Source organism: Cupressus sempervirens, chromosome 4, assembly GCF_028749045.1.
Source record: "Cupressus sempervirens isolate cs-2001-9-10 chromosome 4, ASM2874904v1, whole genome shotgun sequence".
Taxonomy (NCBI): Eukaryota; Viridiplantae; Streptophyta; class Pinopsida; order Cupressales; family Cupressaceae; genus Cupressus; species Cupressus sempervirens.
Genome location: NC_143121.1, coordinates 336,149,654 through 336,176,618, shown reverse-complemented (window position 1 = coordinate 336,176,618; position 26,965 = coordinate 336,149,654). Strand labels below are relative to the sequence as shown.

At 36.2% G+C, this 26,965-nt stretch overlaps 1 protein-coding gene across 1 annotated transcript in view; it reads left to right on the top strand.

Annotated features, from left to right (window-relative positions):
- Positions 1 to 18,160, top strand: part of LOC149561393 (RNA polymerase II C-terminal domain phosphatase-like 1) — a 73,137-nt gene extending 54,977 nt beyond the window's left edge. Inside the window, exons 10-14 of the mRNA XM_089825124.1 lie at positions 15,139 to 15,521; positions 15,698 to 15,778; positions 15,945 to 16,010; positions 17,146 to 17,222; positions 17,723 to 18,160. Coding sequence (XP_089681250.1) covers positions 15,139 to 15,521; positions 15,698 to 15,778; positions 15,945 to 16,010; positions 17,146 to 17,222; positions 17,723 to 17,786 — 671 coding nt within the window. The 3' untranslated portion in view covers positions 17,787 to 18,160. The remainder of the gene's footprint in view (positions 1 to 15,138; positions 15,522 to 15,697; positions 15,779 to 15,944; positions 16,011 to 17,145; positions 17,223 to 17,722) is intronic.
- The last annotated feature ends 8,805 nt before the right edge of the window (positions 18,161 to 26,965 follow it).

Genomic DNA, 26,965 nt, shown 5'->3' with positions numbered 1-26,965 from the left:
GGGGTTGAAACACAGAGATGTAACATCAGAAGTAGGTCAGGGCAACAAGATGTTAAAATTAACCCAAGTGAAGTTGGGATGGGAGAACGAAGAGATAGCGGCCCACAAAGGGAATTAAATAATCAACTGAATGATTTCTTGACAATTTTTGCCCAATAGCAGAAGTAGCTCCAAAGGCAACATTAGCAAGAGCCACAAATGCAACAACAACAATTCCAGGATCGTACGATTACAGAGAATTGAGATTGGATGTTCGAGGTCAGGAAGTTCTAGTAGTTGACACAACAGAAGTGAAGCCGGGCATGAGAACCAAGATAAATCAGCCTCTAACGTTGTGAGAACAACAGAGACAAGGTCTGATTGACCATTGCGTTTGACCCTTTTACCTTGTCCAATTGAAAGAGAACTAATTAATGAGATGGAGGTAGAAGAGACACACATATAATGTCCCCACTTTAGCAGTCGACCAAGTGTGTGTGTGTTAGCCTAGTTCTACATGGTCCTGAGGACTAACGAAGAGCTTAAAAGGGTCTTAGAGTGTTTTGGCCTAGTCATCTCCAGTTTGGGCCAAAATAGAGTTGATTTACTTAGTTTCAAGCATACTTACTATTTTTAGTAAGTCAACAGGACACAGGGGAGGCTAGTTTTGGTGATAGAAATTGATACTCCTCGATGAGAGCTTTCCGACGAGCTATCACTCATGTTGTTCGGAGTCCGATAGCTAATATATTTTTATGCTTGAAGTATTATTAAAGTAATATTTAATTTAGTTGTAAAATATTATAGTGTTACTTTAATATTAAATTTTATGGGAATGTGTGCAAATCAAAGGGGGCGCCTAAGGGAGACATAATTGATTATTTTAATATGTTTTATATTGCACATCTTTTATCTCACATTGCTCATGTGAGTTGAATCATCCCTTGAAGAAAGAAAAGAAGGGAGCATTAGTGGCTTCATTCGGCAGGTGGAATATGAGAAGAAAATTGATGTGTGAGTTACAGATCCGTTCTTGGCATTAGAGGATGTCTATCCTCTCTTGTGACATTTTATACGTCATTCTCTTGGGGTTTGGCCTTTAGAATTCATTGCTATCCGCTTCATTAACATGCAGATTGGGCGCATTTCCAGCAATAGGCGGATTGGGTGTTTGCTTATATCATTCTCACTTCTTGTCTGATGCTTATGCCATTGTGAAGGGATGATTTTATGAGGGTCTTGGACTGATTGAAGGCAGATTTTACTGTAGCAGCACTGTAATGTGACACTATTCGTATTACTGTAGTAGCAAGATGGGAAGTTATTACTGGAATATTATGTTATAATGCTGGAGTAATTAGTGAATTGAAAAGTCTACTATGTATTTGATTTTATTAGTTTGAAAATTAATATTATTTCAACAATAATTCAATCTTCAGTTTGCATATATTATTATAAATTCCTTCTTGTTCATGTTGTGTGGTTTCAATTTCAAATCTATGTAAAGCCATAAAAACAAACAAACAATTTATTTCTGGAGTCATAAATGGGTTTAAACATTTAACGGTGAAATTAAGAGTTGGATGCAAATTATTTGACTAAATTTTCTATCAACAGTTGGTTCAGTTTTTGGGCATTTCTAGGGTGCCCATTACAGTGGTATCAGAGCTTTAAGTCCTGCCATCCTATGGAGGCCTTACAGGGAATTTGGAACAGCTGGATAGAGGGAAAAGTGTTTGACGAAATGTCAAAACACTAAAATCAGAAATAAAACAAGTTAAGAATGTATGCTTGAGTATGTGATAGAGGCCATTTACTTCTGCCATACCAGAGAAAGACAACAAAGATTCGGACTCACAAAGCGAGCAGTCTAGTTCATCTGCATGGGTGGACATAGAATCCAGTCATACAGACACAGAGGAGATATTCTTTGAACAAGACAACAGTATGGGTGATCGAGATGAAAGGAATATAGAACTAGGCGGAGGCAAGATTGTCGGTCCAGATCAGGAGGAGGTAATGTTTAGACAGTTACTGGGTACATTAGAGGAGGGGCAGCATATGCAACAAGAGCAAAATAGGCGAATGGATATGATGTTGCAGCTTATGGCAAGACAAATGGGTGTCAATATTAATCTAGGTGATGCAAACAATAATAATGGAGGCCGAGGCAACAACAATGGTCCTGAGAATAACATTAATGGTAATAATAATGGAAATGGCAACAATGGGAATGAGGCTGATAACTTTAGACAGGTTGTACGCCCAGCTCGGACAGTGAGCTCGAGACCTCTTCTACCCACCTTTCCACCCAGAGACTCGGTTCAACCAGTAAATGAATTGCAGATTACCGAGTTACAGGATCAGTTCAAGAGGGACTGGGAGGCTAGTGGACCAGAGTTTCAGGCAGATATTTTCCTCAGAGATTATATGGACGCGAGGATGAGACACATGCCTAGAGCAAGAGGGAGGAATCAAAACTTTGATACTTCAAGGAAAATGACTGCACGAGCTTGGGTGCAGAAGGTAGATACATACTTCCAGCTAAATCCTATGCCTGAGGAGGAGGCTATCAAGTATGCGGCTATTCATTTGGATGGTCCAGCGCATGAGTGGTGGCACCATGGCATGGTAACCTTGTGGCATAATCAGATCACATCTTACGAGGAGTTCACTGAGAGACTCATAGAGAGATTTGATACCAAAGATCCCGAGTTATAGTTTAAGGACTTGGCACAGCTCAAGTAGTGGGGATCGATTGAGACATACATCAGTGAATTTCAGAGGTTAGCTGTGTTGATTACATATATTTCATAGGAGATTAGTAGTGCTATTTATGGATGGACTCTTAGATCCCTTGAGGGGTTGGGTCAAAGGGCATGACCCGACTACATTACAGGAGGCCACTAAGAAGGCTCGTAACTTAGCACCTTCTTCTTTTAAGAGCAGATCTCAGCCTAGGAATTCACATACGAAGAAGGATAAGGATAAGGACAAAAAACCTTTTTACCAGGATGCGCAGCCAAAAGGGGATAATAGGAAGTTGGATAATGACACCCTGAATGAGTTGAGGAGGAAGAAGTTGTGTTTTCATTGTAGAGAGCCTCAACACTTATCTCATAAGTGCCCTCTCAAGGCTAAGGAAAATCAAATGGAGTATTTTTCAACGAAGGAGTCACAGTCAGAGGGGGAGGATCAGCACTCTGATTCGGATGAGAGTAGCAGTCCAAAGGAGAATATCATTCCTAAGGATGATAGGTCATTGACACGATTGATAGGGGCTCAAAAGGCGATCACATTTAGGGTCAGGGGTACTATCCAGGGATAGAAAGTGGTCTCTCTCATTGACATTGGGGCTACACATAACTTCATAGATGCACGACTGGTAGCCATGAGAGGTTTACAGACTGAGGAACATGCTGGGTTTAGAGTCATGGTAGCTAATGGTGACAAATTATTATGCACTCAGAAGATATCTAATCTTTACATCAGGTTTGGAGACGGCTATGAGTTGGAGGATGAGTTCTATGTAGTGGACATGGGAGACTGTGATGTCATCCTTGGCATGACATGGATGGCCTCGCTAGTTGAGTTCACACTCAACCTAGCAAAATTGGAGATGAGATTCTAGCATGAGGGAAGAACTGTTGTACTTAGAGGACTTTCGGATGGGAGTTGCAGAATAGTCTCCCTAAGGAGAATGCAGAGACTTTTTCGACATAATGACATAGAGTGGGTAGCATAATGTTTCATTATGCCAACTTCATAGGAGCCATAGGTAAAGAGTCATCCACCAGATATCCAAGAGATACTTGACAAGCATGCTAAAGTATTTGGCGATATCCCACATGGGGTTCCTCTTGACAGGGGAATGAGCATGTTTTTGAGCTTGAGGAGGGAGCCAAACCGGTGATGATTACCCCCTATCGTCATCCTAAGAAACGCAAGGATGAGATAGAGAAGGCAATTAAGGAGCTATTGGAGATGGGGCACATAAGGTCTAGCAAAAGCCCTTTTGATTCAGCAGTAGTTCTAGTGAAGAAGAAGGATGGGATGATGCCCATGTGTATCAATTATAGGGCACTGAATAAGAAAACAATAAAATATAGGTATCCCATTCCTAGGATTGATGAGCTGATTGATGGGTTGCATGGTGTACGCTTCTTCACCAAAATCGATTTATGATCTGGATACCACCAGATCAAGATGAGAGCAGAGGACATCGAGAAGACAACCTTCCGATGTCACTATGGCCACTTCGAGTTTATGGTTATGCCATTTGGGCTAACTAATACACCTGCTACATTTCAAAGTTGTATGCACCAAGTGTTCAAGGGGCAATTGAGGAGATTCGTCTTGGTCTTCTTTGATGACATCTTGGTCTTCAGCAAGACCTGGGAGGAGCACTTGCAGCATTTGGAGGAGGTGTTATCTATTCTGGATAGAGACTCATTGTATGCTAAGGAATCAAAATGTGAGTTTGGCATGACCGAGCTCCTTTACCTTGGGCATATCATTAGTGTTGATGATGTTCGGGTTGATTATGAAAAGATTAGAGCTATTGTGGATTGGCCTACTCCCACAAACCTCACACAGCTTAAGGGGTTCTTTGGTTTATGTGGTTTTTATAGGAGGTTCGTTAGGGGATTCTCATAGATTGCCACACCTTTGAAAAAGCTTACCAAGAAAGGAGCCTTCACATGGATAGAGGCAATGCAAAGATGTTTTGACCACTTCAAACATGTGATGTCATCTTGTTCGGTTCTAGCTCTACCTGATTTCACAAAGCCATTTGAGCTTCAATGTGATGCTTCAAGAGACGGGATAGGAGCAGTATTGATACAAGAGAGAAGCCCATTGCATTCAAAAGTAGGAAGCTTCGAGGAGCTATTCTATCTACGATAGGGAAATGTTGGCCATAATGCATGCATTGGCCAAATTTCAATCATATTTGGTAGGTGGGCATTTTGTAATCAAAACTGATTACAATAGTATTAAATACTTCATGAGCTAGCATGATCTTAATGACCGGCAGCAGAAATGGGTTACTAAATTATAGGCTTATGACTTTGATATAGAGTTTGTCAAAGGTAAGAAAAATGTGGTGGCTGATGCTTTATCTCGGAGACCTCACTTATGCGCTCTAGCAGAGGTTTCAGGAGATTTGAGAGATCGGATTGCAGCGGAGTATGGGGGAGATGATTGGGCTTCTAGGATAGTGGCGGGCACCATTTAGGATGACAGGTATGTGTTGTTGGATGGGTTGATAAAATTTCAGGACAAGGTTTATGTGATCCCTATATCACAGTTTAGAGAGGAGATTTTGAGGGCATTTCATGATGCACCTACATCTGGGCATCTAGGGGTCTTCAAGATCTATAGGCAGATCCGAGAGCGGTTCTCATGGAGAGGGCTCAAGGATGATGTTCAGAGGTATGTCAGGGAGTGTGTAGTTTGTCAACAGAATAAGGGAGAGCACACGTTTCTTGCAGGTTTACTACAACCCTTGCCCATTTCGGATAGGAAATGGGAAAATATTTCTATGGACTTCATCACTGGCTTACCACGAGTGCAGGGAAGAGATTGTATTTATGTGGTGGTAGACAGATTAACAAAATTTGCTCACTTCTTTGCTATTCCTTCTACTTATATAGTAGCTCAGGTGGTAGATTTATTCTTCAGAAAGGTTTTTAGGTTGCATGGGATACCGAGATTTATTGTTAGTGATAGGGATAACAAGTTCATGAGCGGCTTTTGGCAGGAGTTGTTCAGGTTGTGTGGTATAGATCTTACACCTAGTACCAGCTACCACCCCCAGACAGATGGACAGACGGAGATAGTAAATAAATGGGTGGAAGGCTGTTTGCGGAATTATGTGACTACGCAATAGAGTGTGGGTCAAGTAGTTATACATGGGGGAATATTGTTACAATACCACATATCACATGACCATCAGGATGACTCCATTTATGGCATTGTATGGGTATGAAGCACCCAATTTCATGGATTTAGGTTTGGGGAATAGCCGAGTGTACATAGCTAAAGACTTGTTGTAGGATAGTTGGGTGCACAATGTATTTCATGTGTCGAGACTTAAGAAAGCCATTGGTCAGAGTGTAGTTCCTTCTACAAATTTCCCCCCTTTGGACGAGGAGGGGAAGCTCGTGTTAGTACCTGAGGCTATTCTAGACTCCCGAAAGAGGAAACTCAGAACCGGGGTAGTGAAGGAGTATTTGGTTAGATGGAAAGACTTGCTGGAGGAGGATGCTACATGAGAGAGTGAGTAGGTTATTCAGCAGGCTGGACTGAGCTTGCTTGAGGACAAGCAATTTCAAGGGGGGGGGGGGACTGTAATGTCCCCACTTTAGCAGTCGACCAAGTGTGTGTGCGTTAGCCTAGTTCTACATGGTCTTGAGGGCTAACGAAGGGTTTAAAGGGATCTTAGAGTGTTTTGGCCTAGTCATCTCCAGTTTGGGCCAAAACGAAGTTGATTTACTCAGTTTCAGGCATACTTACTATTTTTAGTAAGTCAACAGGACACAGGGGAGGCTAGTTTTGGTGATTGAAATTGATACTCCTTGGTGAGAGCTTTCCGACGAGCTATCACTCGTGTTGCTTGGAGTCCGATAGCTAATATATTTTTATGCTTGAAGTATTATTAAAGTAATATTTAATTTAGTTGTAAAATATTAAAGTGTTACTTTAATATTAAATTTTATGGGAATGTGTTCAAATCAAAGGGGGCGCCTAAGGGAGACATAAGTGATTATTTTAAATATGTTTTATATTGCACATCTTTTATCCCATATTGCTCATGTGAGTTGAACCGACCCTTGAAGAAAGAATAAAAGGGAGCATTAGTGGCTTTATTCGGTAGGTGGAATATGAGAAGAAAATTGATGTGTGAGTTGCAGATCCGTTCTTGGCATTAGAGGATTTCTATCCTCTCTTGTGACATTTTAGACATCATTCTCTTGGGGTTTGGCCTTTAGAATTCATTGCTATCAGCTTCATTAACATGCAGATTGGGCGCATTTCCAGCAATAGGCGGATTGGTTGTTTGCTCATATCATTCTCACTTCTTGTCCGATGCTTATGCCATTGTGAAGGGATGATTTTATGAGGGTCTTGGACTGATTGAAGGCAGATTTTACTGTAGCAGCACTATAGCACGACACTATTCATATTATTGTAGCAGCAAGGTGGGAAGTTATTACTGGAATATTATGTTATACTGCTGGAGTAATTAGTGAGTTTAAAAGTCTGCTATGTATTTGATTTTATTAGTTTGAAAATTAATATTATTTCAGTAGTAGTTCAATCTTCAATTTGCATATATTATTATAAATTCCTTCTTGTTCATGTTATGTGGTTTCAAATCTATGTAAAGACATAAAAACAAACAAACAATTTATTTCCGGAGCCATAAAGGGGTTTAAACATTTAACGGTAAAATGAAGAGTTGGATGCAAATTATTTGACTAAATTCCTATCAGCAGTTGACTAAATTCCTATCAGCAGTTGGTTCAGTTTTTGGGCATTTCTAGGGTGCCCATTACAACACATCACTAATGATTTCTTGGAGGCTCAAAATGAATGCATGAAATTTCCAGCTGATGTAAGGAAGCTAATGAATTTAAATTAGTTCATGAACTAATGTAAGGACAAAGCTAGGAATTGTTTGGAAGTGCAGGATAGAAAACCTAGAGGGCAAACTAGACAAGGCTTCTAGCTAGTAGAGTTCAAGGATGCTTTGAGAAAAATTACAATTCAAACTTTCAATGGAATGGAGAAATCTCAGCTAGATTATGGGTTCATAAGTTGGACACCTTTTTGGCACTCAAGCCCATGGAAGAAGAAAAGGCGATTCAGTTTGCTACTATGCACTTGGAAGGAGTAGGATACGATTGGTGGCACCACAAACTTGTTTCCTACAATCATGCCATGCTTCATTCTTATGAAGAGGTTGTCAAAAGGCTGACTACTTGCTTTGATAAAAAAGGCATAGAATTCGATTACAAAGAATTGACACAACTTAAGCAGGTAGGACTTTTGGAGTCTTACATAAATGAATTCCAATTTTTTTTTTGTAATGGTCCCAAATATGCCTCAGAGAATAGTTACAATGCTCTTTGTTTGAAGGATTAAGGTACAAATTAAAGGGTTTGGTTATTGCTTATAGGCGTAATTTGTTAGATGATACTATTATCTTAAATGTAATGTCCACTATATGGAGTCAAGGGATTAATAGGAGGCCAAAAAGATAAAGTCCCAACAAATATTATTTTAACAAATCATTATGGGGCCACACCTTAACTTCGTATTTTTTAGTTATAGAGGAGGAGCCTTTTTATAGTTATAAATCTAGGATGTGTAGTTCGCCTCTACGGGACCCCAGACCAGCCATAGGTACAAACTGGTTTGTTGTTCCACTTTGGTCTGCCTATGTGTCGAAACAAGGTCGGCCCACAAGGGGGTGTTTTGAACTAGACCACACCAAGGCGGACCAAGATGGAAAACATGGAACCACCAATGAACTTTGTCCCATAATGGTCAAAGTTAGTGGCCAAGTTGTTTTTTTTCGCACATTTAATTATTTTTTGACATCCAATGTTAGGGTTGGAATATGTCAGCGAATAAAAAAATAACTCTCAATGCCTTCATACAATAATAAGAGTCATTTTTGGCTTTGCCCCTTGACCAATCTTGGGGGTGTTGCCCTCAAACCCCCATTGAAAACTCTGGGGGGAAATTGCGTCAATAAATGTGGGGAGAAATTAACCTCCAAGCCTGATTAGGCTCCATAGAACAACATCCACTACCCTTAAAAGTGGATCGAAAGGCTTATCTATGGCTTCCACTTTTCATCTTGCACTTGATGAATTTGAAAATTTTGACACCAATATTGTTATTGGTGCAGCTGATCCCATTGACCTTTAGCTCTGTTTGTGAGTTAACTAATGCCAATATAGAAGAAGATGATGAAGAAGAAGAAGACGAATATTAATAAATTTTAATTCCATTAGTTGAGCCTGAAACAACGATAATTGGACTTGATGTTATGACTTATCACTTGACATTTTAATGATGGTATAATCTTGATTCATGATGCTATCATTACATGTTTATGATTCTTAAATGTTTTAATGATACCATGTGACATTCTAATCTTAAGTCATCCTTTTAGGCTTCAAAAGATACACACACATACACACATACATATATACATATATACATATATAGACACACACACACACACACACACACACACACACACACATATATACATACATATATCCATACATACATATATACATACATATATACATACATACATAGATATATACATATACATAGATGTTTTTGTATTAACGAACCCAACCCCTTGTCAAATTTTTGCTGTATTGGCGAACCAGTCCTTCGTACCAAACTTGGAACCGAACCTGTACCAGCATCCTAGTTATAAATGATTTTACTTGGTAAATTATTCATGGAATGATTTCTAATAAATGGTAATCTTAGTGCTTAAGGCAATTTGCCTCAAAGCTAGGATTTATGGAGGAAGTCAGTGCTTTTTGGGATGGAGAGCCTTTATAAAGGAAACCAATGACAATTAGAAGATTATTATTATGCATTTTGATGTTTTATATTTTTACTCTTTGGATATTTGTATGCAAACATGATGAAAATCCTGTTACCAACAGTTCTGGACATAGCCCCTGGTCTACAATAATATTTTATTTCTTTTTCAAAGCAATAAATCTATTCAAGGGTTTCATTGTTAGAGATGAAGCTGTTCATTCTGATGGACAAAAGAAAAATGGTTAGTCTGATTGGTATCACTACCACAGCCTGGTAGAGACCTACAGTGCTCAGTATAAAGGCTTTCATTTCTGCTCATTCAGATTATCTGTCATAAACAAGAGCAGTTCAAACAGTGATAGACATTCTCAGTATCTAGGTCTAATAACTTTTGTCAAAGGTTGTAACTTGAGCCTGATGCAATGTTGGCACACCTTGTATTCAATATATTGAAGTTTAAGGTTGTCTTTGGTTGAAGTTTTATTTGATAGTCTCGGAATTAAGAATCTTTGTTGCATGCTAACAAAATCGTACTGATCAACCTGTAATTTTGTAAAATAATCATGGAATGAATTATCTCTTGGTTTGGCTATTTGTTTATACTTTATATCTGTTATTAGGGAAAATTCTGGAGGAAGGATATTTCAGTGGTATCAGAGCTCCAAATCTTGCCATCTTGTGGGGTTTGTCAGTGTAAGATTTTTCAATTGCATGTCAATTTTTTTTCAGTTGCATGTCAGATTGTGTGTTTGCATGTTACTTGTAATCACTCCTGTGTCAAATCCAAGGTAAACCTGCCCGTTTCTGGTGGGCCGGAGATATATATACTGTAGTCCAACTGCATCAACCTCGCCCTCCCTATCCATATATCCTTCAAGGGGTCGTGGGCATCTAATATAATATCAGTCGATCGAGAGTATCATCAGTCTTTAGTCTACATAGGTAACGAACCACTTGATTCGATTGATTCAAACCTGGGCGGGTCCCAAGCACTCAAGAGTAATAGGATCATATAAATATTTCACCAAAAGTAGAGCAGATCAACAGTCAGAAGCATATGAAGACGAGAATCTCTGGTTTGATCAAGGAGACATGGAAAAACAGAGAAATGATGGTGTAATGGTCAACTGAGCCAGCATGATATTATGGCACAGATGGCACAACAACAACAACAATAATATGTGATGCAACTGTTTGTGCAGTCTTAACAACTTATTGCTCAAATCCAAAATCTAAGGGTCCAGCAATAACATGCACAAAACCAGGATGAAGATAGAAGTGAAGTTGGAAATGAACATCATAGGACAATGTCTTACACTGTTAGGAAATCTGACACCACCTCTGATTGACCTCATAGATCTTTTTTCTTACCAAGGCCCATTGATGAAGCAGTTCTAGAGGTAGAGCAAAAGGAAACGCACATCACAGATGAAATGATGGTGGCGCAAGATGAATATTTGCAACTACCAGCTGATGTAAGATTGCTAGTGAACTTAAAATCAGTTCATGAACTACTGTAAATCTCGAGCTAGAAACCGTTTAGAAAGGCAAGACATGAAACCTACAGTGTCACTTAGGTAGGTACACAACCTATGGAGTATAAGGATGCTTTGAACAAAATAAGCATACAAGTTTTTAATGGAACCAGTGAAATGCCAACAAGATCATGGGTTCATAGTTGGATACTATTTTGGCACTCAAGCCCATGGAAGAGGAAAAAGCAATTTAATTTGCTACCATGTGCCTGGAACAAGGTATAGGATTTGTGGCATCACATACTTGTCTCCCAGGATCATGCCATGGGTCCATTCTTATGAAGAGTTTGTCAAAAGGCTGGTTGCTTTGACCGGAAAGACATAGAGGACTTTTACAGGTAACTGAAACAGCTCAAGCAAGTAGGACATCTGGAGCCTAACATCAATGAAATCCAAAAAAAATCTGTAATGGCCCCTGATATGCCTCAGAAAAGAGTTACAATGCTCTTTGTTGAAGGTTTAAGTGACAAATTAAAAGGTTTGATTAAGGCTCGTAGGCTTGGTTCTTTAGATGATGTTACTGGGTTAGCCATGGACATAGAAGTCACACCTTCTCAGCCACTCAAGAACTTCAAAAATCAGAAATCAGACAATGAATCATATGTGAAGACTCCTAATCAGCCCAAGGTCATGCCTCTAAAGTTAAAAAAGGAATCAAGAAATGAGTTAATATGAAGGAATCTTTGTTTTCATTGCAAAAAACCTTGGGAACCAGGTCATAGGTATCTTGTTAAGGGTAAGGCATATTTCATTGAGGTGATTTCTGATGCAAACAACAATGAGGATAGTCAGCTTGATGACAAGGTTCAAGGTACCCTTGCATCTCTATCTAGTGGTTCTAAAGATCATCTTTTCATACTAAAAGGGATTGTCCAAAGACAAGGAGCTATCTATGAGGACTTTGTCATCAAGGAAGGACTACAAGAAGAGAACTTCCATAGATTTAGCATCATGTTGGCCGATGGAACCAAAGTTAGTAGCAGAGGAAGAATACCAAGGTTGAGTATACAATTAGATGACTACACATTTCGTGATGACATTTAGTCTTGGAAGCCACATCCAAGACTTCAACAACATGGAGCTTCCAAAAGTGTTAACTCACAAGTTATGACAGCCAAGTGTATGCAAACTTAACTTGATCTATGAAAGCATCAATCAGGTGGAAGAGGATAAACTAGAATAGTCTATAATGTCAGCAGCAACATATCTCCTTATCCTTCTGACATTGCAGTCTTATACATGGCGTTGGCAGTGATATAATATCTTCATCTGATGGTACATCATGTTTGGCAATGGGAGTTAATAAGATATATACTCTGAAAATTCCTCGGTACCCAAAGAATGATATCATCATTTTACAACTTAAGTGGATTAATCCCTTAAACCAGACCTTGGAGTAGTCAATATGCTTGATGAGATTGCTAATCTATATTTGTCTAGGTGTGGGGATATTCATGTGGGGTCATATACAAACATTTTTCCAACTTATAATAGTGGTTTTACACTTTCATTGACTGAATTCTTCACTCACAAGAGTACTTACAGGTTTTTGTGGTGTGGTCTGTGGTTTGGTTTTAGGTACTTGTACATTGGGATTATGACAGTCTGCTTCATGGTCATGGATTTTATCATGTTTATGACAATTGAGAGCAATGGAGATTCAAAGAAGATGCACCGAGTTTTCCTTGGGATCTAGGCTCTAAATGGTTTACTTGATCATAATCAAATTTGATTCTGTTGATTGTTTGGAGCAAGCAATTGGGGTGGAAAGACTTCTAACTTCCATAATATGGAACCAAGGGATTAATAAGGGTATAAAATGATTAATTAGATAAGAGGAGGAAAAGCTGAAGACCCAGCGAATATTATTTTCATTATTCATTATGGGGCCACACCTTAAGTTCCCAGTTTTTAGTCATATACCTGGGGCCATTTTTAAGTTATAAATGATTTTACTTGGCAAATTATTCATGGAGGGATTTCTAATAAATGTTAATCTTATTGCTTAAGACAAGTCACCTAAAAGCCAGGATTTATGGAGGAATTCACGCTTTTTGGGATGGAGTCTTTATAAAGGAAACCGATGGAAAATAGAAGATTATTATTATGGATATTGATGTTTTATATTTTTACTCTCTGCATATTGATATGCAACATGACAAAACTACTGTTACCAACAGTACTGGATGTAGCCCCAGGTCTGCAACAGCAGTGTATTTCTTTCTAGAAGCAATAAATCTATTCGAGGGTTTCATCGTTAGAGCTGAAGTTTTTCATTCTGGCTGGCAAAAGCATAATGTTTAGTCTGATTGGCATCACTGCCACAGCCTGGCAAAGACCTAAAATGCTCAGTATAATACTATAAAGGCTGTCATTGCTGCTCATTCAGATATGGGATATGTAGGGAAGGCCAAAGATTTGGTTACCTGAGGAACAGTTCTAGGTCTTCAGATATGTCATGATATCAAGAACTTACCCTATTTTGTGTAAGAATGTAAATTTGTGGCCTAGAATTACTGCAACTGCCATGATTTGGTAAGGTTATGAAGCTACACTTCTAAAATTGAATCAGTTATTAAGATATAGAAATACTTGGTGCCACAATTTAAGGTGGACAAATATCAATAGGAAGTTAAGAACTAGAACATAATTGGTTGGTCATCTAATTTGTGTGCCATGAGATAGATGGCCAAGATATGTGACGTGCTATGTGTTATCTGTACGAATGGGGAAAATTTTGTAGCCACCAAAGGTGGTTATTAATTTAGTATAAACTTGTTCAAATTTTCAACTGACTTAACTTACATCTCTAAATGATCACGTATATGCAATGTTTTATATTTTTACTCTCTTCAGATTGATATGCAACATGACAGAACTGCCGTTACCAACAGTGCTAGACATAGCCCCAGTTCTGAAACAATAGTCATTATCTTTCTAGAAGTAATAGATCTACTCAAGGGTTTGATCGTTAGAGCCAAAGCTGTTCATTCTGGCTGACAAAAGCATAATGTTTAGTCTGATTGGTATCACTGCCACAGCCTGGCAAAGACCTAAAATGCTCGGTATAATGGCTGTCATTGCTGCTCATTCAGATATGGAAAATGTAGGGAAGGCCAAAGATTTGGTTCCCTGAGGAACAGTTTTAGGTCTACGGATATGTAATGATATCAAGAACTTGCCCTATGTTTTGTAAGAATGTAAATTTCTGGAATAGAATTACTGCAATTGCCATGATTTGGTAAGGTTACAAAGCTAGCACTTTTAAATTTGAATCAATTATTAAGATATAGAGATACTTGGTGACACAATTTAAGGCTGACAAATATCAATTGGAAGTTGAGAACTAGAACATAATTGGTTGGTCATTTAATTTGTGTTCCATGGATAGATGGCCAAGATATGTGACGTGCTATGTGTTATCCGTACGAAGGGGGGAAATTTAGTAGCCTCCAAAGGTGGTTATTAACTTAGTATAAACTATAAACTTGTTCAGATTTTCAGCTGACTTAACTTACATCTCTAAATGGTCACATATATGCATTATTTGGTACCAAGAGTTGGGTTTTGTGTCATTATATGTCATGTAGAGTGGGTATTTTGCATTTTACAGTGGAACTCATTAGAATCCTTTGATTGATTTCATATTGATTGTAAAATATGATGCATTAATTTTCTTCTATTGGATATTCAATAGTGAGGCTTTGACCTCTGTGTGAAAGTTATCTCTAGACCAATGATGATCAAATTCCGTGAATAGTTTTTACTTTCATATCCGCTTACACACACATGTTGGTAATAATTAGAATGCAGAGGGAAATACAACGCACACAAGCATTTCTAAGTTTCTTTAACTAGGGAAGGAGCGATGAGTCAAATATTTCTCTGATGATGACCTGCATTAATTGGATTTTTTAAGAATTTGGGTTCTAACAGAAATGAAATGATTTGTTTCTCTTTTTGATTGGGGACTTGTTTTGAGGAGTTTCTTCTTCCTTATTTTCTTTATGCTTATCTCTACAAATTAAACTCTACCGTGCAGGGAACCATACATCAAACCCCAGTTCAATAAAATCTGGAGGTATTTGTAATGGGAAAAATGGATCAGGTGACAAACAATCTAGAGATTTGCAAAATGCTGTCTCTTGTAAGCCCATGGAACCTGATATAACTGTTGCAAGCACATCTGAGCAGTTAGAACATGTTGATCCTGATTGTATGACTTGGTGTACAGAGAAGATTAGTCATGAAAGGGATGGAGACCAACCTTCTTGTGAAACCCAAGATTCTATGGGTTTTGTGAGACTTCCTTGTGCAGGTGACTCACAAGTTCCATGTATATCTGCACAAGCAGCATGTTTTGAGCAAAGATCAGATGATAATGGGAATGCAACTTATGATCCTGCCATCGCTCTTCAAGAATTGGTAGGAAGACCCTTCTGACACAACTCATGCCATATGATTACCTTAATTAATTAGAAGTTAAAAGAGATTATGGACATATATGAAATTGCAAATTTCTCAACTGTAGATGTACGTTTTCAGTATTTGAAACAAGTGCAACATTTAGTATTTTAATGAAGGTTAACTCTTATTTTCAGTGCACAAAGGAGGGTCTTAGTTTTCATTTTCTAAACCAACATTCAAACGGAGCTTCAAATGTGATAGATTATCATGCACAAGTATGTTCTAACATGTTACTTTTTACATAGAGAAGGATTTCTATGCCAGCTGGAGTTGTTAGGAAGTTTTCTTTTTTCTAGGAAAAGAGTAAATTGCCGTTTCATTAAAATTATGTGCTTAAAAGCACAGTTAAGATTTTCCTTATTGATGTCTACCTTTTGCTAGGTTGAAGTGGCAGGAGAAATCTTGGGAAAAAGTAATTCTCCAATTTGGGAAGCAGCTAAGTTGCAGGTGGCTATATCTATTTTTTAGATGAATAGTTTTTTGTTTATAGTTATTAACTCAAATTTTTTTTTTCTGGTGAAATCATTAATCAGCTTGTGCATAGTTAAGCAAAAAATTCTGTAAATGTTCTGTGATTTTTAGAGATTACAAAATTTTCCTGAGATTCTACAGCATGAGGTATGCTTAGAGATTCTAAACTGGTTCATACTTCTTTATAATATAAATTAAGTTATACACAAAGCAGGTTTGTAACTCACCCAAATTATTAGGTGCAACTAGACAAGCCAGAACTAGGATGTTTGGAATGAGTAACTCATTATGGGACGATATGGAGACTTCTGAGCTAGTTCTTAATGCACTTCTTTGGACTTAAAATTGTCCTTTAACAAGCTTTCATCTCTGAATTGCATTCAACTTCATGATTATCTTTCACGTGGGCTGGCCTGTTAGAATTTGGTTCCTATTTTTCATGGTTTATATTTCCTAATTTAAGAGAGAGTTCCACCCTTTTATTAGAACAAGACAGTGAGCTCCTTTGCTGGGGTCTCCAACTTCTACTGGTTTGATAATTACGGCTCCTGCTTGTGCTCATGACAAAACTTTCATGCCCTATCTGCTTAGTCTTCCTTTTGGAATTCGTTCTGAAGATTATCAAGAAAGGTTAATTGTGGTTATGAATGCTTCCCTCCAAATTGTTATATTATGATTCCTAGGATGAGAGAATTTTAAGATCTGTTTACATTAATTTCAAGTCCCAAAGTCTTGGCTATCGGCAACTTCTGTTCAATACCTAGATGAAGCTTAATCTATTCTCTTCTCATGGCTTTTTCACAGGCCTCTTTTTTTTCTGTGTTTTCTCCATATGATAAAAATGTACATTTATTATTGAATTTTAATTTTTTGGATTTTGCTCGGAGTGATACCCTCTGGTCAGAATGTTTTCATATCTTTTCATCATATAAAATTAGGCTAATTAGAGTTGTTTTTTCTATTTGCTCTCTTTCTAGTATTTTAACATGTAGGCGAAAATAACAATCTTCAGTTCTTGTCACCTGAAAAGTGTACATGAGCCTTTTTGTGAAGCTGGCTTTGTAGATTGAATCAAGTGGTTTTTATAATTTTTATCCATTTTGAATTCCAGGCTGCTGAAGAGGCTCTTAAAAATCTGAAAGAACGCATAATCTATCGAGGGTCTCAAAAGCATTTGAGTTCTAATAGGTGAGCAAATATTCCTTGATCCTTAATGTTGTTTAATCCTAGGCATCTTTGAGATGTTTCATATTATAAGTTAATTTTCATCATAAAAGTGATATATTCTCATAAAAAACACGCAGCACTCCTAGCAACTATTTAACTTTTTCTGCATGCCTCTCTTGATGCCATTTCTATTTTAGTATTGTTTGATAGAAACTTGAAAGTAGAAACTCTGCAAATATCTCATCTCTAATGTTTGGCAAAGTCCAGGATGTTAATTTTTCTTTTCTCGTACTAGTCTATTTAAATTAATAGGTGTTGAATGCTTCTTAAAACACCTCAATCACAGAACATCAATTTGCAGAATGCCAGTGTAGAGGAATTTCTCAACTTTTGTATCTATACGTATGTTGCTGAATTGGCAAGCAGCAAACCTTTTTATGAGTTGATCTTTTACTTTAAATCTGTTCATCAAAGTCAAGTAAAAGAGTAAAAATTTGTAGTGACCAGAATCAATTTTGCAGGATGTTGCCTGATCGGCTAAACAAAAGGATAAAGCAAGCAGAATTTCTAGAATTGGGACCTTGAGTTATGGTCTTCCCAACTGCAAGGAGAGAGCTGCAGGATCATATGACTGACGAGCTATTGTAGAAATATTGCATTGCAGAAATTGATGAATGTGTAACACTAGTGATTCAAAGAGGGCCAATTTGCACTCCTAGGTTATTCGGAAACAAATTGTCCTAAACAGGACTACATATTTGTGAAATTGGTGAAGCTTTGGGGTAAGACACCTTGATGCGCCACTGACATTGGTGAAAGTCCATTGTTTTATTTTAGGCTGAACCAAATGCAGATTTTTCTGTCAATCTGCTGAACCTTGGTCAGCTTGAAAGATGTATTCATCAATGCTCTTATGTTTTTCATATTTTCAACTGAATGGATATTTTTCCGTTGCTGAATCTGGATGTATTTTGGCCTTTGTATACTCCCATGTTCTTTTTGGCGATTGTTTCAGGTTCAATTGTGCTTACGTACGTATTAATAGACACGAGGATATAAAGTCCAAAGTCCAAAGTCCAAATATGGACATTTGAAATGAAATACTAGGTTGAGAATAGAAGCTAGGAGGGAATGAAAGCAGACTGGCTTTCACAACCAAAGAAGCACAAAGGATGAATCCTATTAACACAAGCAAAAGGATTTAATTTTTTAATAGTGGATGGTTTGATAAGGAAATATTCTGTTATTTGTAATTTGTTGCTATTTTTTATTCTACACCTTGAAAGAAGATGCTCAATGAAAAATTCTCTTTCAAAAGAGATAATAATATGAACTATTTTAAACAAAGAAAAGCAAGGTTGATCCTAATGGACTTATCAAATATTTAGTAGAATAAGCAGTCCCTCTTAAAGAAAACAGAATTGCTTGGAGATATATCAAGCAAAAAGTTGTGAGAATCTTTGAAACGTTAATGGACAAACTTCAAGGTCTCCTTTGTAAAGTTATATTCAGTTGACTTCATATCAAATTTTAAATTGCAATAAGAGAATAGCCATTGCCCTAATAGTGTCATTGCAAGAGCAAAATATTATAATAGAGAAAATGAGAGTACTCTTAATACAATTTGTCTATTACCTTTGAAGGATACTACATATTAATTAAAATTGACAAACAATATGTACAAAGCACAACCTTAGATGATGGGGAAAATCATAGGGGTTATAATGCCATTTTGATTATCCAAAGCATATCCTTACATGATGGGAGAAATAAGAGTCCTGATGCCATTTCGCTTATAAATTTCGATTGAGCACTACTGAGATTTACTGATGCACAATAAATAAAATGTGGTTCTTTCTTTTTCTTGTTGTGAGAAGTGACCAAAGGATCTTCCAATGGACTGTAAGAGAAAAATATTGGGAAAATATCAACCTATGGAGAACTTGATGTTGTCAATCATATTCCATGTTCATATGCGAGTACAACACTGGATATTTGTTGTTTTCCAATTGGCACGTAGAAACCCATCCATTTGCAAGTGATAAAACTCAGGAATTACCGGATGGAACTCTTTTGCAATGTTTTTGATTGTTTCTTCTTCTGAAGTCTCTTTTTGTGGGATTACTGCAGTTGACAGTTTCACTGAGAAGTGCTAACGATTGCTTTCATTTAAAAATCAAAATAGAATAGAATAGAAGACTTTTAATTTTCAAAAGGGCAAATGGAAATTATGACTTTCATTTAGAATTGAAATACAATTGAATAGAAGACTTTTAATCTCCATGAGGTCAAAGATGGTCTTTGGGACAGTAGACTCTGTAATTTTTCATTGTGAACTGCTGACCTTATGCAATTTAATTTAACAATGAGCTCTCCAATTGTTACCACTCACCCTCTATTGAATAAATCTCGAAGTCATTGCTAAATTATTAATGTAGCTGGACTTGATGTCATTGTATACACACCAACTCATACAAAGCCCTTTTCCAGTTTCCACAGACCCTATTATGCACAAGATACAAACCTTCCCAAAATTCTTTTGCTCTTTTTCATCTCCATGTTTCACACGGCAGATGATGAAATTAGTCTTTAGTTGGGCAATTTGAATCTCAACTCCAAGGAATATTGGCCTATATACAGGTTTTTTGCTGATGGGAATATTGACCTATATACAGGTTTTTTGCTGATGGGAATATTGGCCTATATACAGGTTTTTTGCTGATGGTTCATGTTGGGGTTAAATTCTTCAAGGTAATGTTTCTTCTTTCTCCTAACCATCTTCAACCACACAACCTTGTGAAATTTGTCAACAGCAATTTCTCAACAGCAAAAGCCTCTTTTTGGTCATTATCAAAACAACTTTCAAGTGAATGTGCGACTTGTTTGTCTACCTACAATTTTACATCATCCTTGTCTTCTTTCTTTCACATGACATCTTTAAACATAACATTGAGCCAACAATATGTTTTCATCCACTAAACTTTTTCAGGTATCTTAAAGGATACAACATATTGATGGCTTCAACAGCAATTGCTCCTGGATCAGTTAGGAAAATATCATTAAATGATACTTATAGTTTGTATTGCTTGTGAACAAGTGCTTTTGATTTTTTTCAATTTATGACTGTTTGATGTAGGAAGCTTTGTTAGCCCAAGTTTCACACCCATAAAGCACCATTGAAAATTGCTAATAGCCCAAATGCAATTTGAATTGCTTTTCAAACTCATGACTTTGTTACTCTGCATCTATTGTGAAGAGCATTAATGTACTGTCTACTCAAAGTTGTTTTCCTTTCGCTAGTTTTTCAACTTGCTGTTGAAGGCAATCCAAAACATTTATGCTACATTACCAACTCTAGGATGCTAAATTCAAAATAAGAAGTTAGGTCAAATATTTTTCCTACTATTGGAGAAAATCACAATCTCAATCTTGCTAATGTTAATTTACGTATCCACATCTTTGCAAAAGTGCTCAAGTGATGCCAAATGTGTTTGCAACCCTTGGGTATATCTAGTAATCAAAATAAGATTTTTAGAGTACAAGAGAAGCCTTCTATCATACTCTTCCAAAGGAGCACTTCCCTGGCCTTCAAATTCGAGCACTCCCCAAGTTTGTCAATATAAAGGTCAAAGAGAGTAGGAGATAAAGGGTAGCATTGCTTAACCCCAATGGCACTCTTGATACTCTCTAAAGTAACTAAGTTTTGAATCCAGCTCTACTTCTTCATAAAGCTTGTGGATAACTACTCTAAATTGCAATTAGATCCTTTTTTCTATCCATAACTTGCTATAAGTTTCCTCTTTCTGATTCCAATTTTTTTTCAATCATATCCCTAAGAGTCATACCATGATTGATTATCAAGTGCCTTGATTTGAAACCTGTTTACCCTTTTGTTCTCTCTCTTTTGTCTGCTCACTTGCTAATTTTGTGATCAACGACATTGCTAAACAACTTTGCAAACAATGGATTGATCATTGTACTATAATTGGAGAATTGTTGTCATCTTTTCTCTTAAAGAAGGGTATGGTTAAGCTGGCGATCTAGTCTTTAAGAAGCCATGTTGAATGATGACTTTGAATATTTTCACAATGTGGGGAGGCAGGATTTTCATCACCCATTTTAGATATTCAACTTGAACCTCAACCATGCCTTTAGCTCTTCATGCACCCAATTTCTTGATACCTTGTTGTAATTTTTATTATTGTCGTGTTTACCTTCAAAGACATTTCAATCCTTAAATAATACTTATAGTTATTTTGTATGCTCTAATCATTGAGTACCTAATATGCTTTTCTAATTTTTCTCTTTTCTTGAACGAAGTTTCTTTAAAAATATATTTGGGTTATTCTTTGTTAGGTATATCAATACTTCTCTTTTAGTTTATTCAAATATCTTTTTTTTGCTTTAAAATGTGCTTGTGTAACCTTGAGTTCTTTTTTACTAGTTGCTTTTTATTGCTAATGAGTTTGGTTCATCGCACCTCTCATTCATGATTTTCTGTGATGTGGGCTTCAACGAGAGTAGTTGTGTGTGTCATATATCTTTTATTTACCTTTGTCATATAATTAATATGATTAATCCATATTTCCATATCACGCCTTATCTTAATTTGACCTCTTTGGGTATGTTATACGTTCAATCCATTTTTGAGGCCTTAAAAAAAAAATTGTTCTAGATTATATCTTCTATAATAATTTTGTTCCTAATTAGACCTATTTGGAAAACTTCCCTTAGTCTTTTAAAAGGCCAACAAATTCAAATTTGACCATTCTTGTAGATCGTAAGTTGCAACTGTTTCAATACTACACTTAATTGTTGCATGACCCATCTTAAAACACCTACATCTAAAGGGGATTCCTTCATAATCGAGAGACTAGATCCAAAAAAAACCCTTAATACGTTTAATCTCCATAGGCAATCCCTTAAAAACATTAATATCTACCAAATTACTAATGTAGGTGGAGTGCAAAATATTTGAAGACTCTAAATCCACCATAAAAAATCTCCAAGAGCCTCACCCACTTCCTCTAAGAGTGAGTTCACCCATAGGTGAAGTGGGAGGTAGGGGAGTCTAACCCAAATCAACATCTTACAAAAAGATTTTGAAGAAGGATCAAAAAATCTAAGTGTCACCGTTTGATCATTAATGGGAAATGATTCTCCCATGTGAAAATGTTCACACAATGGTTATTTTTTCTTCTGGATTATCAAATCTGACTAAGAAGAAGCCCTTAACCATTGGAAATCTAAACTGAATCTAAAACAATAAGTTCCCAATGCTTAGTAATCCAAGCACGAAGCCCCATAAGACTAGGCTAGTAACCCCTAAGTCGACAAATAACTTCGGAAGAGAGATCAATAACACACTGATCAATCTTTGCCATTGTCAGCCATCAAGTTCAAGAGCTATAAAAAGACATACATGAAAAGACTTAGTTTCCACATGCTTAGCATTAGCAACATGAGAAACCCCTTGTCCCTACCTTAAGGCATGCTAATACATGCTAATCGGTCTATTTAGGACTCATAAGTTTATATTCTTCCATTTTTATGTTTACAAACATTTCCTACTTCATAATTATTTGTCAACATGCTAAAATTAACGCACCTTAGGAAAACAAGAACACAAACAATATTAACAAAGACATTTGTCCTCCATCTTAAATATAAGAAAAACAAACACGACTCTCATTAGTAATTTTCTATTGAAATAATTGAATTTATATTAATGCAGTGTACAAGTCATTAATTTTTCATATGAACATTAGACCAAACCGATCTCAAAAGAGGTTATGATTCATCCTTGACCAAAGTTGTCCTTCAAACAAAAAACAATATAACAATGACAAGCACCAACAAAAAATCATGACTTTTGTTTCATAACCTCTTTAGAGGTAACAACCTTTTAAAAAAGGTAATGATATAGCCTCCATTATGAATGAAAAATAGATCAACACTTACATAATATTGGCAATAGCTTCACAACATGGTTTTTCTTTCATCATTGATTGAAAAAGATATGACAATAATAAAGGGATTTAGGAAAGGTTAATTATATGTTCTAGAATAATCTCTAAAGTCTTGTATGGTAAAATTGATATTTGAAAAATATCTTATATTATCTATTTTATTCTCTAGGTTAAGGTTAGGATCCTATTCATTAACAACCTCTTGAAATTCTTTCTTAGCCTAAAATAATTTAAGCTAAAACACACTTACATAGAAGACAAAAAGATTGCTAATGCTATAGTTAACTTGGATATGGATAAAGGATCCTAAAGATATTGGTGAAGCTTCACTTGCATCACCAAACATATCAAAGACTTCATTCTACAGAATAATAATTTTGACATTTGCAATTGAGATGGTTAATATTTGTTGTCTCCAATTTTGACATCACAAAATTGGGGCAACCCTACACAATTTTGTAATGGATTTGTAGGTGAATCTGCTATGTTTTTGATAATGTGTTGTAAAGGTAAATTTATCATTCTTGAAGAATCTTTCATTTGCACTTTTCATGCATCATTTTTGAGGGTTTCCATCAAATTAATCACCTTATTGCTTGTCAGAACAAGTTTTTCTTATCTATCTACAAGCACTTGATTTTTGGTAACCTTCGAGTCTTTTTCTTATTTTTTCTTATTTTTGTGTTTTGCTTTTATTCTTATTTTTCCCCTATTAATTCCGCTTGTTATGAGCTATCTTAGGCCTCTAACAAAGTTGTCTAGCTAAAGTCATTAAGGAGTTAAGTGTGCTGCAGGTGTGATTTTTTAGCCTGATTGTATATCCTTGTCCTTTAATTGAAAATATCTCAAAAGCGGGCATTTATTGATAATTGCATGAAATACAAATGTCATTCACATGTAAAGTGGGTTTAGAATCTAATTTTAAAATTTCACATTATTTCGATGAGATTTAGACATAGTTTTTAATGAATTTATATTGGTGATATTTTTTAGTCCCATTTATATCACTTCAGTTTTTTTAAACTAAAATTACATGTATATTTTTTTATAAATGAGAACCTTTTTTTGCAATAAAGTGGACTTTTAAAATCTAGTATTACATGTCATCACATATGCAAGTCATCTCTTAATCTCCACCATTAATATTTTAAACCTTGCCCCCACCATTTCTATAGGCCCCCTCTATGATAAGTTGTAGGGCATAATTTGATTGAATCTGAGGATAGGGTTTGAGGCGAGGAGAAATGAAGTGCCTTTCCACTGCACTTCTTTGGCCCCTACGGGCAACTGGGCACACGACTATATGTTGTTTATCTCCTTGTCCTTGTTATTCTTCCTGGTTTGAATTCCTCCCCACCCATCCCCTAAATAATAGAGGCCATAGAATAGTAGGATCATTGCATGCACACCCAGGAGAAATAGACTAGAAAAGGGATCTCCACGACAACCTTTCATCTTTTGACTTTGTTGATCTAGATCAAACAGATTCGCCTTAGGGAAGATCCTCTAGGGCCCCGCCTTCTGTAGGGGTTTGGCTTAAATGACTGGCCCCTACTATTCTATGTATTAAAATCAAAGTTGTAAACACTCGTAAAAGGGTTTAAATAGTCCACCATTATTTTTGATAACCTTTTTAAACATTATCACACATATTATAAGCACATTGATATAGATTCATGTGTATTTTGCATTCCTATACTTCATAGTGGCATTTTTGTCACTTTACATATCTTTTAAATGAAACATTTACAAATGCATATGTAAAGTGTGTCTTAAGTGATTCTAAGTTTAAAGTGGTGATTTTGAATGACTTTACATATGTTTTAAATTGAAACTAGATGTTGAGTGTTTCTAAAATTACGTCATTACTAATTTCAAACTTGTTTAGGTTATAAGTGGTGATTTTTATCCCAATCACACATGTAAAGTGATTCTAAAAGCATGTCATTAAAGCATTAATACTTGCATTTTAATAAGTGTTTTTCGGGCAACACTTTTAGGTAAGTTTGCATATGATCAAAGCATTTGAAACACATGCAAATGCATATATAAAACATGTCTTTGATCTCCAAGTGTTGCATTTCCTACAGGAAACAATTTTGGGATTGTTTGTATGCCCAATAATCACCCTTTTTTTTTGCCTTATATAGCTGTGTTTTTCATCATGTTGTTTGGCAACATTTTTTTGAGCATTTGCATGCTCTTCAATGTACGATTTTCTTCCTTATACACATCTATTTAGCACAAAACAACTCGTCTAGGGCACATTTTTGGTAAAAAATGAGATTGGGAGGAACATTTGCAAGCATTCTAACTTGCAACTTGAAGTTGAAGCCAACCCAGGCCCAAAAGTGACACTTGAAGCTTTTTTGCATCCCCAAAAACATGTTCTTCCCTAGGCACTATTTTTGGGTGTGTATGCATCTTCAAGCAAATACAAGCATTTGCAAGTTTGAAAGTTTCTTTCAGTTGCTCTTTTCTTTTATTTTTATTCTCCATCAGGAACACACACAAAAGGTCCTCTATTGACTCAAAAAATGCATTGATTTGAGGAAGAATTTTACAAAAATTCTTATATAACCTCTTTTTGGAGATCTTTTACTAAATCCAAAATCTCATGGATTTGTTTCATATTTCTCCAAGATTTTGAGAGATTTTTTTATTGCATTTCTCAAGGAAAGAGGCAATATTTTTTTTTGAAATTTTTAGGGATTTGTTTTCATGTTTTGTATATATTTTTAAAATGCAATTGTTTTTTTTTTTTCACATTTGCATTATTCTGTTTTTATGATATGATTCTTCTACTCCCATATGTGAAATTCTCCAAGTCGCATATGCAAGAATCCATTCATTCTTGTATATGCAATTGGGGTTAAAACCCATGTTCTAAGCATTGAATCACTTTCAAGAAGCAATTATTTGTCTCACACACAAATGCAAGATAAAAGTCCATTGTTAAAGTGCACTACACAATCATTCCACACTTTTACCAAAAGTACAAATGAACTTAAAACCCCACTCAAAATCTTTAAGTGCTTTCTAGTTGACCTACAATGGGATTTAAAAATCCTACTTATGATAAGATTCCTTAACACATGTATAAATATCCATTCTTGCTTTAATTTTTTAGCCTAAATCTTGTTGTCTGCATATGCACTACTTCCAGAAAAACTAGTCATTAGTTTTTCTCTTCATTTAAAGAGTTATTTCATTCAAAACAAATGGTCCACTACCCAAAAGTCTCCCATCCATGTTTTTTACTCGTATATTCTAGATCTACACATTTGTGTTCCAAAAAAATTCCTATGGATCCATGTCATGAGGATTTACTCACTTTTTGACACTTTCATGTAACAGTTACACACACACATACTTGCTATGTCAGGAGAAGCCATTCCAAACAAAGACAAGGGAACAAATGATGAAATACTAGTATGACGAGTATCATAATTCCATATTTCCTTCACAAGTTACTTCATACTAAGTTTTCTCACTTGAAAATGGACATAATTTGCATTAGACAAAGCTATAAATACATGATCTCCACCTTTCCTCTATTTTTTCTAGAACTCGAAACATTAACCATACTAAATGTAATTCACCATATACCTTATTAACCTTAACCTTGTATGTAATCAATCATGCAATAACATATCTAACATCTACTAACATGATCAAAACACATAAGAAAATAATCAACACGACACAAGATTTGGTAATGCACAAACCCTCCAATGTGAAGGTAAAACTGTGGTAGGGATGATACCCACAAAATATTCACTACCGCAGTAACAA